This window comes from Theobroma cacao, chromosome 8 (assembly GCF_000208745.1).
Source record: "Theobroma cacao cultivar B97-61/B2 chromosome 8, Criollo_cocoa_genome_V2, whole genome shotgun sequence".
NCBI classification, from domain to species: Eukaryota; Viridiplantae; Streptophyta; class Magnoliopsida; order Malvales; family Malvaceae; genus Theobroma; species Theobroma cacao.
In genome coordinates, this window is record NC_030857.1 from 17,075,921 (window position 1) to 17,089,323 (window position 13,403).

Genomic DNA, 13,403 nt, shown 5'->3' on the forward strand with positions numbered 1-13,403 from the left:
TATTCAACACCAAATTGATTAAATCCTAGTGCTAGTTTACCAAATTTTCTTCATTATAAAATGAGCCAAAAGAGAACGAGATTCTCAAGGAGAAATTGGAGGAATTATTGCGCATGATGTTGACAAAAAGGGGGGTAGAATGGCAGAACTAGGGGTGCAGGAACCAAAGAATAAATTAAAAAAAATGTTAGGGTAGAGGTACCAGCACTTATCAGAAATGAACAAGGGGTATTTTAGGAATATTGACTGTTGTTTTTGTTTTCCTGCTAGTTATGCCATGATGGCACTTCAACACTTAGTTTTAATTTTGTTATCTATATTGTTGTTTAACAAATGGATGCTGATATGATTATGATGTTTGACAGCTGAAAATTGAAGTTTACTGATATTTTGCTATCCTTGGTATTTTTACTGTTGTTGACAAAATCTGTTTCTGCATTAATATTGAATTATATGTTGACAATTAATTTCTGTGAATAATTCCTATTTGTGAATAGATATAGATGTTGTGTATAATGTATCAGTTGAAACATAAATGATGAAGACAAAATTTGATAAATTAACTATTGACAGTTGCTGGAACTTTGATGAAAATCTGTCAACACTTACTGTTGAAAGTTTAATGACAATCTGTTAATACTTACTTGCTGCAAATCACTCTATATTGCTGCATATATATATACTCTAAATATACAATGTCATTTTCTGTATAACAAGAATACAATTTGCTAGAATAAAGTAAGCAAAATATGCACACATTAAAGGAGAGCATATGCTTAGGGGGAGCAATCCTCATTTTCTGCAGAAACTAAAATGAGTAAAAAGACACTATACTGTTAATCAAGGAATGTTTTGTCATCATCAAAAAGGGAGAGATTGTTGGCTCCATTAGTTTTTTATGATAATAAAACATTCCCATTCATTTGTGTCTAATACCTTTACTTGAGTGTGCAGGAAAATTAATGTATGTAATTAATAAATCAATCTTTCAAAGGGTATACAAAAAAAAAGGAGATAAAAATGATAAGACATGACTGATTAACAAGGAGGAAGCTCATTAGTTGAAAAAGGAAGAATGTTGGTTGGCCAAGATTCAAATTGGAGAAATAGCGAGCTAAAGAGTTTGAGAAACAGAGACAACTTAGTCAACCAAGAATTAGTCAGTCGACTAAGTGCTTACTGCCAGAACTGCTAGAGACAAGGAGTGGAAAATAGAGACAACTTAGTCAACTAAGATATCGATTAGTCGACTAAGAGCATTCTGCCTGCAAGTTTGAAATCTGTACTAAAAGACAGAGTAACAACTAGAATCGACTCCCAACTGTCTCCAACGGCTAGAAAACTGTCAAACCTCCATTAGAGATGTTTCTTCAAGTATAAAAGAGTCCTCCAACAATTAGAAAAAGATCTTTAAGAAGAGTTAGAGAGATTTGAACCACATAAGAGCTAAAAAACCAGAAAATCTCTCTTGTATCTTGCTACACCTTAACGCTCATTCTTTATACTTGTATTCTACACTCAACCTTGTACCATTTAGATCAACTTGTGATCATATGTACTTTCTTCTACTTCTTTTCTTGTATTTTTAGAGTGAGGAAGTCACTCTAAGAGGCTATTCAAGCTTGGGATAGCTTGATTGTTATAGGTTGTGGTTGAGCCTTGAAAAAATCACTTTGGGTTTTAGTTTAGCCCGTGAAAAACTAGAGTAAAAGGTTTTAGCTAAGCCTTGTAAAAGCCATTGTAAAGCTTGGTGAAAACTTGTGAATTTCACCGGTTCTTAGTGAATTTGTTAGGAAAATCTTTGGTTGGATAATCAAGGTAATGGATGTAGGTCTTGGACCAAACCACTCTAAATTGTGCTGTCTTGTTTACTTTATTTTTGTGTCATTTTCTATCTGTCATTTGTCTCACCTTTGTCTACACTTAGAGACAATTTTTGAAAGAGCCAATTTGTGTTATTCACCCTTCCTCTAGCACATATTAGTGGGACCAACAGCTTCAATATGCTTCTCTCTCAAATTTTGGTGATCAAAATTTTAAAGGTTAACAACAACAAATATAGCAGCTAGTTTAGGGTGATTGGAATCGTTTAAGGTTAATTACAAATCGAGATTAAAGGACTAATGAATCCCAAGAGAGAGGGATAAGCCAAGTCAAAAGCCATCTGGCTAAAAATGCCATGTGGCATTTACAAAAGCAATATGATAGTGAGTTAAATTTAATATTTTTGTTCAATTTAGTCCTCTTCCTAATTTTTCTTCAATTTGGTCCATGTACTTCAAATTTTTGTTTAATTTGGTCCCTTTGACGTCAGTCTTTATTTGATTTTAGGGAAAAACTTTCTCACCCTAACATACCACATCATCACTCGACACATTAGGCTAACAATACTAATGTGGCATGTCCACATGGCATTATCAGGCTGACATGGCATTGCCATGTCAACAACCCCAACCTACCTCACATGCCATGTCAACATCGGTGCCACATCAACAGTTGATGCCACGTCAGCATCTGTGCCACGTTAGCACTGACATCAGCACCTTAATAATCAATTTGGATGAAAAATGTTACAAGGACTAAATTGAAGCAATTCCTAAAATCATGGGATTAAATTGTCATGATTTTGAGTAAATAGGCTAAATTGAAGAAAAAACCTAAGTACAGGGATTAAATGGGTACTTTGACCAATAACAATTAGTCAACCATTAGTAATAAATGCTTATTTGACACAAAATAAAAATATAATGCCTTGATTGAATGTAGTAAAAAAATAAAAACTTATTTGAATTTTCTTAAATAGTTCAAGAACTTTTTCAAACATTATAATTGAATAAAATCAATATTTTACTCATGCATTTATAATGTCACTTTTACAAAACTATCTTTCTTATTTTCTATCCATGAGATAAATTTATATATGGAAAAGAAGTTAAAATTATTAGTTAGATATTAAGTTAGATTGACCCATCATTGGCGAGATAGATCCCCCTCTATTTAAATCACTTTCACACTACTACATATACAATTAGTTAGAAAATATTTGAGTTCCATTGATTCATTTAAATCCAACTCAAATATGAGCAATTGACAAGCAATTTCGAATATCTTTATAAAAAAATACTATTTGTTTCTTTATCTTTATCATAATACTTTTCTCTCGTCTCACATGATAACAATTATTGATCTTATTATAATATCTCATTTATAATTTAAATGATTTAAGTACAAGTTGATGGACAAAAAATGTAAGACAAGTAGCATAAAGTTCTTTTGTTATTTTGTAACTGATAGTGAGAATAGATAGTGTTAATAATGTGAATACATGGGATATGCTGTAAAAATTTTAGCTCAATTCAGTTCATCCATGTAATTTTGAAGGGTATGCGTATGTTTTGCTCATGTGCATATACTTGAAAATTATAACTCAATACTTTTGTATACTGATCTGAAGGTGAACAATTGGTTACTCCTATAAATGAATTCCTTTTGTAACTAAATATTTTTGTAATTAAGTAATTTAATTAGTTTGTATATTTTCTATACGAATGGAAAGTTAATGGTTTTTAATTACTAAAGAATAATCTCTAAGGTGTAAAAGTATATTTTTTTATACAAATGTAATGCTAAACAAAAAATGGTATTGGCAACCAATTTAGTCTTGGACGATAGAGCTTTGTTCAATTTAGTCCATGTATTATAAAATTTTATTTAATTTAGTCCTTGTACTTCACAATTTTGTTCAATTTAATCCATTTACACTACAATTTTGTTTAATTTGGTCCTTATGACATGGCATAAAAAAATTAAAATTTTTTTTAGTCTAACACATCAACATCATCTGACAAGCCAGTGCCACTAATTGTCAATTTGGACAGAGTTAGGTAGAGGGACTTGATTGCACAAAATCTTTGAGTAGAGGAACTAAATTGATCAATTTTGAAGTTGATAGATCAAATTGACGAAAAACTTATAGTATAGGGACCTATGAGGTACTTTGACCATTTAGTTTTGAGTTACTTCAAGTTGTTTGAGTTTGGACCAATTAGGGTTCGAGTGAGTTCAATTTCAAATTTGAATTATTTTGAGTTTAGATCAATTTAGATACATGTCAATTTGAATTTGGATCATTAACTTTTTCTGATCAAATTGGATTAAGTTTCAACGACTTTTCAATTTCGAGCAAGGTTTACTATTTTTTATCATTATATATATACATACACACACACACACAATATCAATCTATCGTTTGCATAATCGTTACTATTGAGTCACAAGTGTAGAAGCCCATTTAGAGGTTAAACCAACAGACATGTCATGTTTAGTGCAACATCTTAATAAATAAAATGGAATAATGCATGCAAACATCCAACCATGATAGTAACAATTTATACACAAGATAGTTTACCAAGTCACCTTAGGAATTTTCTCAAAAAATTCTGTAGGTTTTAAGCCTAGAAAAATCTAAAAGAACATAGAATGCTAATTTAAGGAAGATAGGTGAGAGGCAATTAAAGAGTTATATACTATCAGCACATCAAATATAACTCCTATAAATATTGAGTTAGAGTTTTGAAAAATAAATTTTGGTTGAACTCAAGGCAAGTTTTGAGTTTTAAACAGTTGAGCTTGAGCTCAAGCTCTATATTTTATTGATTTGATGATTTCTTTGCATTACATACCTAATCTTTTTAAAAAGGCATAATGCTTTAAAAAGTCTCTGAAATATTAAAAAAATTTTAAACAAGTCATTTTTTATATTATGTTCAATTAAATTCATATAGTTTTATTTTGAGTTATATAGACATTTATAATTCACAATTGACTAATTGTTATTAGCCAAAATATCACTTATCATTTTATATTCACGTACTATTTATGCAATGTTGACGTGAATGATGAAAATACTATGTAATCTTGTCATTAAGCCACATCACCATCCACCATCACATGTCAACATATCATGTATAATTGCTTATCTAATTCGAAATAAAAATACAAAAATTTAATTAAATATAATAAAAAATAAATATTTATTTGAATCTTCGTGAATAATTTAAAAACTTTTTTTAAGTAGACCTTTTAAATACAACATATCTTTCTAACACAAACACAACCAAGAAACTCACCAGAAAAGGAATAGGCTAAAATATTAAATAAGTTTTGTAAATATTTCAATTGTTTTAAAAAAGTTGTTTATTTTTTATTTTCTCAAATTATTTTTATTATGCAAATTTTTCTGTATAAGCTCTCATAATGAGAAAGAGAGTCATGTGACACATGCAAAGTTAATAGTCGTTAACGATAAGTTAATAAATAGATGACTAGTATCTTTCCCACTCGTAAATTGATTGACTTGAATAAAAAATTAATACCCAACCAATTTCACCCATTTGAAAAATCATTTCAATGTCTACATATAACGATGTGGATTAGTCATGAACCTAATGACTAATAAGCTCACCTTACACAAATGATATCTTTTGATATTTTTATATATATAAAAAAATAAAAGATTATTTCAAAAAAATGAAAATTTCAAATGTTTAATCTGAGAGTGAAAGAAAGAGGGCTTCATTTACTAAGAGAAAAGAGAGAAACATAATTTTAGTTGATTATCCCCCAGAAAAGTGAACCCTTTCAATCCCTATTTACTTGTAAAGCCTATTTACTTTAGCAAAGAAATACCTATATAAAAATTGTAAAGCCTATTTACTTGATTACATGACAACCCTATTCCCTCCCAAGAAACTTAAATTCAAACCTTCCCTCTTTAAACCAAAAACTTTGACTTTAACTCTTCCTCTTTATTTTGGATAACTTTTCCTTCGAAGAATTTCTTCAATAAATAAGGAATAATACAAAAACTTATCCAATAATTTTTTATATTCGACAACAGCTATTTTAAAGAACACAAAAGGGTATTTCATGACAAGGAGAGTGGGTGTAAACAAAAAAATAAAAACAATTTAATCACTTCACTTGTATCCAAGCAGCTCCTGTACAAAATGGAGCTTACTTGGATGGTAAGGATTGGGTTGAGATTATATAAGATTTTATCACTGATCACTAATTTTAGCAAATGTTCCATGCGTTCTCTTCTTACTCCTTTTCTTCAATAATCCTTTCTCTGCTAGTGTCTTTAGTTTCTACTTTTTATGTTCTTCTACTTTCCATTCAAACCCATCATCCATCGTCATCTCCATTGATGCCACTCGTTTTGCCTTACAGACCTGCAAATTTGATATTAACTTCCATAAGATACTGAAAATTCTTGTTCTGTTAATGTTGGTTACATTGAATACCAAATCTTTAGTGTTGCCAGAAGCCACAAACCAGCACAAGTTATTAGTGATACATAACCTGCCCTTACAGTACAAACATAAGGTATATAGCATCCATTTAAAAGTGGCTGCGTCCCCTTCCTAAATCATAGTACATATTTGATATGTAGGTAGTAGAGTTAACAAGGCAGACCTAACAGCGTCAATACATGGACCATATGCAACAGCAGAATTATTTTCTTCCTCAAAATAAATGAATAGGACAAACTAAACAAAAACACATAATCTCTAGACATATTATCTCATAGTTTTAACAGAATTTACCACGTATTTCAACCTCAGAGCATTAGGTGCAATTGCATATGCAGGTCTCATACTGCCAATTTATGAAGGTTGATATGTCCATGTGAACAGCAATAGAATTTAAGCAGAACACTACTGAATTGTATGTAAAATAACAATCGAAGAAGACTAGGCAAGCAACAAAAACAAGAATCTAACAGATCATACCTTCGTAAAATTGGAAAGGACTTCATTCTCTTTGCATTCAAAATTTTCCAATTGTTTTCCAGTTCATCTTCTATTTCATGAACAAGATCCTCATCATTCTGCAAATTACATTCCCCTGTTGAGGAAATTGAGCAAAAACAAGAACCAGAGACCTCATAATCCTAAGGGCCTCTCTATTAGATCTGAAAAAGACTAGATAATTCATAAACCATGTTACATACTGTATGCATTAAGACATTGAAACACATACGAATGCATTGTTGCTGGGGGTTGATGGACAAGAGAGAAGAGGACACATTTTTATCAATAAGTTTTTAATCTGAGAGTGAAAGAAAGAGGGCTTCATTTACTAAAAGAAAAGAGAGAAACATAACTTTAGTTGATTATCCCCAAAAAATGAACCTTTTCAATCCAAGTTAGATAATTTTTCAACTGATTAAAATAACACTTGCAATCCACCATAAAAACTAAAATCATTAAAGCAAAAACCAAAGTGATACACAAGCCAGAAACAAGAAAATCCACCTATTATGAAAATTGATATGATTATAAAACACTGCAATTCATGAATGGTTGCATTCCCAAATCATACATATGAAGCATAATTCCTGTAAACATGCTCCTAGAAGCAGAGGAAAGGCACAAGGCCTAAAGGGTGATAAACATTGCATGGCAAAGGTAATAACCATTGTGACTACATAAATACAATTACCATGAATTTATTCTTAATCACAAAACCAAGTTGGGCATCAATCAGACAAACATCTAATAATAATGGTCTATTGTTAACCAAAACTCTTCTAACTTATCAATAACATGGAGAATTATTCCAGAACAACAGAAACACGCTAAAAATAAAGTTAAAGCTGAGTACCCAGAAAAACAAATAACAATGAGAGAAAAGCTCAACTGTTATTGAAAAGATAAATCCTGTTTAATACTCATCCACTGAAAAACAAAAAAAAAAAAGGTATTCCTAATCTTCAATCCATCAATCGTCAGGATCGACAGCTTCAAAAGCCCATTCGTTCTCCGCTCTAAGTGCAGCTTCTTCTTCCGGCGTATAATCGTTCTCTATTCCAAAAAACCTCCTCACATATTCCACGCTCCTGTTCTTAATCCTATCAGCCACGGCCTGATTCAACATATCAAGAAGCTCTTTTATATTCAAATAATTGGCAGCCAAGATCATCTCTTTCAGAGACTCATTATCACGTGCCTTGACGAACTCTTCGTCGTAAGTCCTGACTTGTTCATCGATCGATGAGGAGGTGTCGCCAGCACGGAAGGCTAGATGGGATTTACAGTACTCGATTATGGCTGAGAGGCACGTAGAGGAGACGTTGTGGAGAGGAATGGTATCTTCAGAGGCGTCGGGGTTTTCGTCGAAGAAGGTTTTGATTGTGCCGAACTCCATGGCTATCGCTCTCTCGACTTCGAATTCGTGATTGTCGGCGGTTCGCAGGGTAATTTTCTTGGTCTCAACGGCAGGTATCGACATTGACATTGTGAAGAGTAAAACAGAAGGGTAGGGTTACGGATTTTGATGGGAGTTGATGTATTTGGAGAAGACAAGTTCTGATTCGGATTTCAGTATATGGGATAGAGGGCAGTCGGGGAGTGGTGATGCTTCTTTTATCGGGGCGATTTGTGAAAATAATAAAAAATAAAATAATTAGTACTACTTGTTTTAGTTTAATATGGTTTATAATTTCTGTTCCAAGCCTAAGTAGGACTATTAGTACAATAAAGTCAGCACAAAACTATCCTTTTATGTCTAACTAGAGCATGTCGATTATTTAATTAAAAGATTAGATGCTACGCAAACTAAAATTCTTCTTTTAAATTCCTTTCTGTTTGTCATGAGTTTAACTCTCAATAGAATATTGTGTTATTTGAAACTCTAAGGAAGTAAAAAAGAATGGTCAAAATACCCACAAAGTCCTTGTACCCATCCATTTTATTCAATTTCATTCATATACTCAAAATTGAAATAATTTAATTTATCGATTTTAGAAATTACTTCAATTTAGTTCTTCTCTTTAACGACATCCAATTTTACTGTTAAAAAAATGACACCAGCAGTGTTGTCAACGTTGACGTGACATATTTTTGATGTTGTGTCACCACATGATGATATGGCATGCCATGTGACATCGGTGTGATTATGTTGCAGTGCCACGTGGTACTAATATGATAACGTGGCAATGCTAACGTGACGCTGACATGCTGATGTGTCAGTATTACATGGCTCATAAAAAAATTTTCAAAAAAATTTTTGTGCTACAGCATAAGAATTAAATTGAATAAAAATATATAATACATGGATTAAATTGAATAAAATTGAGATGTTGACTGACTAAATTGAAAAAAAATATTTAAAAAATATAAATATTTAAGTAGATGATAGATATACTTATTAAAAAGCTGAATATTTAAGTGTAAAATATTTATGATCTTAAAAATATATAAAAATATTTTTTTACTTGATTATTTAATGGTAGAATATGTAAATTAATTTATTTTCTTTGCAAAAATTAAGTTTGAATTCTCCTTCTATAAAAAAATTTCGAAAATAATTTCATACCTAAAGTCAAATTTAGATGAATAACTTGCATTATGTTGGAATAAAATAATATAAAAGACTAAATAAAATTTTTTTCTTTTATTTATAATAGTACAAAATTTTAAAATTTATTTGACTTAGTTTTTAACTTGAGTTGAACTCAAATTAGCAAAATAGATTGATTTAGTTTTTTCTTTCAAAAAATAAAGAAAGGAGATATGGAGTTAACAATGATTATAAAAATAATTCTTCGTTCTAATTTACTTAATTTGGGCATGACAAATCTCGTATTACAATTATAGAATCTATGCTGCTCCATCCCTGCAATTTTTTATTTATTTTGTTTAATATTTTGAGTTATATTTTTTATGTTGAAATTTTCTAGATTAAAGATTGCATTTATAATTGATAGAGTTAAATATAATTGTAAATATTTGTACAATTTTATTTTATATTTACAAATTTTTTGTAGATCTAAATTAATAATTTAAATTTAAATTTAGTAAAAATTAATTGTGGTATTTAAACTTAAATGAAATCGTTTTATAAGAAACTTTAAATAAATTTAAATAAAAGGTAACATGGGTAAGGGTTAAATAATTCTAAAAGAATGGGTATTTGTAAATTGTGAAAGTTGTAACTAAATCAACTTATTTTGCTAATTTGAGTTCAACTCAAGTTAAAAATTAAGTAAAATAAATTTCAAAATTTTATACTATTATAAATAGAAAAAAAAATTTATTTAATCTTTTTATATTATTTTATTTGACATAATGCAAGTTATTCATCTAAATTTGACTTTAGTTATGAAATTTTTTTGAAATTTTTTTATAGAAGGAGAATTAAAATTTAATTTTTTGAAAAAAGATAAATTAATGTAAATATTCTAAAATCAAATAATCAAGTAAGAAAATATTTATATATATTTTTTAACACCATAAATCTTTTACACTTAAATATTCAGCTTATTAATAAGTATATCTCTCATCTACTTAAAGATTTGTATTTTTTAAATATTTTTGTTCAATTTAATCCCTCAACATCTCAATTTTGTTCAATTTAATCCCTTTACTATATATTTTTATTTAATTTTATCCCTATAACATAGCATAATTTTTTTTGAAAAATTTTATGATCTACCACGTGGCATTAACATATCAACATGTCAGTGTCACGTCACCATATTAGTGCCACATAGCATTGTCACGTCATCACGTTAATGTCACGTGACATGTTACATCATTATGTGGTGCCACATCATCAAAATATCCCATGTCAGCACGGATGTCAGCGTTGCCATCATCCCTTTTAATGATAAAATTGGATGTAGTTAGGAGGAGAGACTAAAATGAACAAAATGCATGGGTACATAGACTTGGTGAGTATTTTGATCAAGAATTGTAAATAAAAAGCATTACATGGGAAAACAATTCTGAATTATTAGAAAATTTTAAATAAACTTTTATTTTTTTATTGCATTCAGTCAAATCTTTATATTTTTATTTTGAATCAAATAAATTTTTATAATTAATTATTGATTAATTATTATTAGTTAAAATTATTGTTATTTTATGTCGCGTGGTGCTAATGTGACATGCTAGACATGTAATAATTGATTATAACATAACATATTGATGTGACATGATGACATGACAGTGTGACATTTTTTCCTTCTACATTAATGCTCCATCAACGTCACGTGTACATAAAATGATAAGTGATATTTTAACTAATAATAATTAGTCAACCATTAGCCATAAACGCATATTTGGCTCAAAATAAAAATATAAAGACTTGATTAAATATAATAAAAAATTAAAAATTTATTTAAAAATTTTAAAATAATTCAAAGATTTTTTCAAACACCATGCCTAAATAAATCAATATTTTACTCATTCATCTATAAATGTCACTTATACAAAATAAGACTCATGAGATAAGGTTATATATGCAAAACAAGTTAAAATTAATATGTAGTTATTAAGTTAGATTAACCCATTATTGACGAGATATGTCACGACCCGATACTCTCTTCGAGCTCGTGACAACCGCTGTGATGTCCTTGATAGACATACCTTACTCGGAATGTCAACCGAAACCTCACAAGGCTCTAGCATCAGTTCTCCGCCTCTTCTGTGAGCAACAGTTACTAAATATCATGTTTTAAAGGAATATAGACTATTTTCAAATCAAAGACAATCAAAAAGTAATTTCTACCGCACAAGGGTATTTTGGTCATTTTACCTGAAAATTTCAAAACTTGCTAAAAATATAATATATAAATGAAAAATATACATTTCATATCTAAAAATAAATTTAGGTATCTAAATCATATTTTTAAAGTGAATTTATAACTAATAGAACTAAATAAAAATATTGGATAAAATATTCCATTTTCATATAAAACAATATTTATAAAATTCTACGTAAACAATTACTGTAACGTAATAACAAAATAAATTCATATACATAATAGCACAGAGTGCTAGGGTATACAAAAATACTTTACAATAACATGTGAGCCCCCAAAATAACAAAAATAAACAGGATTGTAGACCTACAATTTCTAAAGGTGCAAAACCAAAAGCAAACCCTCGACAAAATCGACTGTCTACAGACTGCTCTGAACCTGAAATGGGTGAAAAGAAAGGGGTGAGTTTTTATAAAACCAATAAATAAGAAAAGTTCATCTATAACATCTAAAGCTGAGTAAATGGTGACAATTAAAACATCTCTTCATAATATGATTCATAATATTAAAACTAATTTTAACCCATATAAAATAGTTACATTTCATAAAAAAAAAAAATCAACAAGGCTTATGACTCTCTTAAAAACTTAACTCGTGCCAAAACTTGTACTCGGTGACACTTTACGTCGGGCATTCAATCGAGTCTGCCAAGGCTGTTAAATTAACATATACACATAAAACATGTTTTTACGTTTAAAAAAATAGTCATTCCTTGGCGTTGGCTGAGTTTCACCCTCACGTGGTGGTTCGGTGTGAAGTGAACTCTAAACTACCTTAGGAGATACCCTCCGCGCCTCTCATATTAAGGTAAAATATAACGGGGTTTATCGTACCCTTCTAATAGGCCGATCCACGAAAACCCGCCCACTGCAGTAAGCTAATCAATTATCCCACCAAATTAATAAAAATTTCAGTAGCATGACATGGCTAATAAGATATTACCCAGCTTGTCAAGATAAAACAAAACAATTCATATATTCCATACAAACACAAATCCAACCATTCATGCCATCACATTGTCATAAGCCATCAATTCAAACCATATGTCAAAACATATATATAACACAAGCATATAGTCTCCACTTACTCAATTTCCAAAACCAGTATTCGATTTCAAAACAAGTTATAAATCTCATTTCGTTTAACCAACACTTCAATTTTAAAACATAATAATTTACAATTTAAACTCATTATTCTTTAAAACATAAAAACGAGTAGAAACAACTTTAGATAGTTAAGATGAAAGTCTGTTACTCACTATAACGGGAGAACTCCTACTCCTGGTCCTCAAGTATGATATCCTTACCCTTACTAGAGGGCTCACCACCTATACATAATACATAACAAGTAATTCAATATATTTGTGCCAAACTGTTATAAAACTATTTCAAGCTCTTTATGAATGTATGAAATTGAATGAGAAGTGTTTGAATAATCACTTAAAGATGGTATTCTACGTAGGTTCAATTGTTGTTGGACTGAAATAGTATTCGACCTAACTCGCACTATACACTGTTTAATTAGCCAAAACATCCAATTCAACTCCAAATAGATTCATTGCACTTTCGGTACTCCAATAAGTCCGTATACCTCATTAGAAATCAATTCTAAGTCCATTTACTATAATTTTCTCATTATCGTTCAAGTCGTTTACTAAAGGAACTATACTTTTCGATAACCGTTTTCGATATCTGACATCACGAATCATCAAATACAAGCTAGATAACATGAAATATGACAAAATTCATCTTCAAAATATTTTCTATAGAATTCAACCAATTATGGTTTGATG

General features: G+C 29.9%; 1 protein-coding gene and 1 long non-coding RNA gene across 2 annotated transcripts; both read right to left on the reverse strand.

Moving 5' to 3' along the window:
• LOC18592992 lies at positions 5,812 to 7,027 on the reverse strand. The gene is made up of 3 exons (XR_001928932.1): positions 7,016 to 7,027; positions 6,795 to 6,892; positions 5,812 to 6,233 (listed from the first exon to the last, which is right to left on the reverse strand). It is a non-coding gene; the product is annotated as an uncharacterized LOC18592992 (long non-coding RNA).
• On the reverse strand, positions 7,490 to 8,425 carry LOC18592993 (SKP1-like protein 14). The gene has a single exon (XM_007019988.2). It carries the CDS (start codon positions 8,299 to 8,301, stop codon positions 7,786 to 7,788), a length of 516 nt encoding a protein of 171 aa, XP_007020050.1. The 5' UTR covers positions 8,302 to 8,425; the 3' UTR covers positions 7,490 to 7,785.

Coding starts and splice junctions, on each gene's coding strand:
- LOC18592993 (XM_007019988.2), bottom strand. CDS start 8,301: ATGTCAATGTCGATACCTGCCGTTGAGACCAAGAAAATTACCCTGCGA.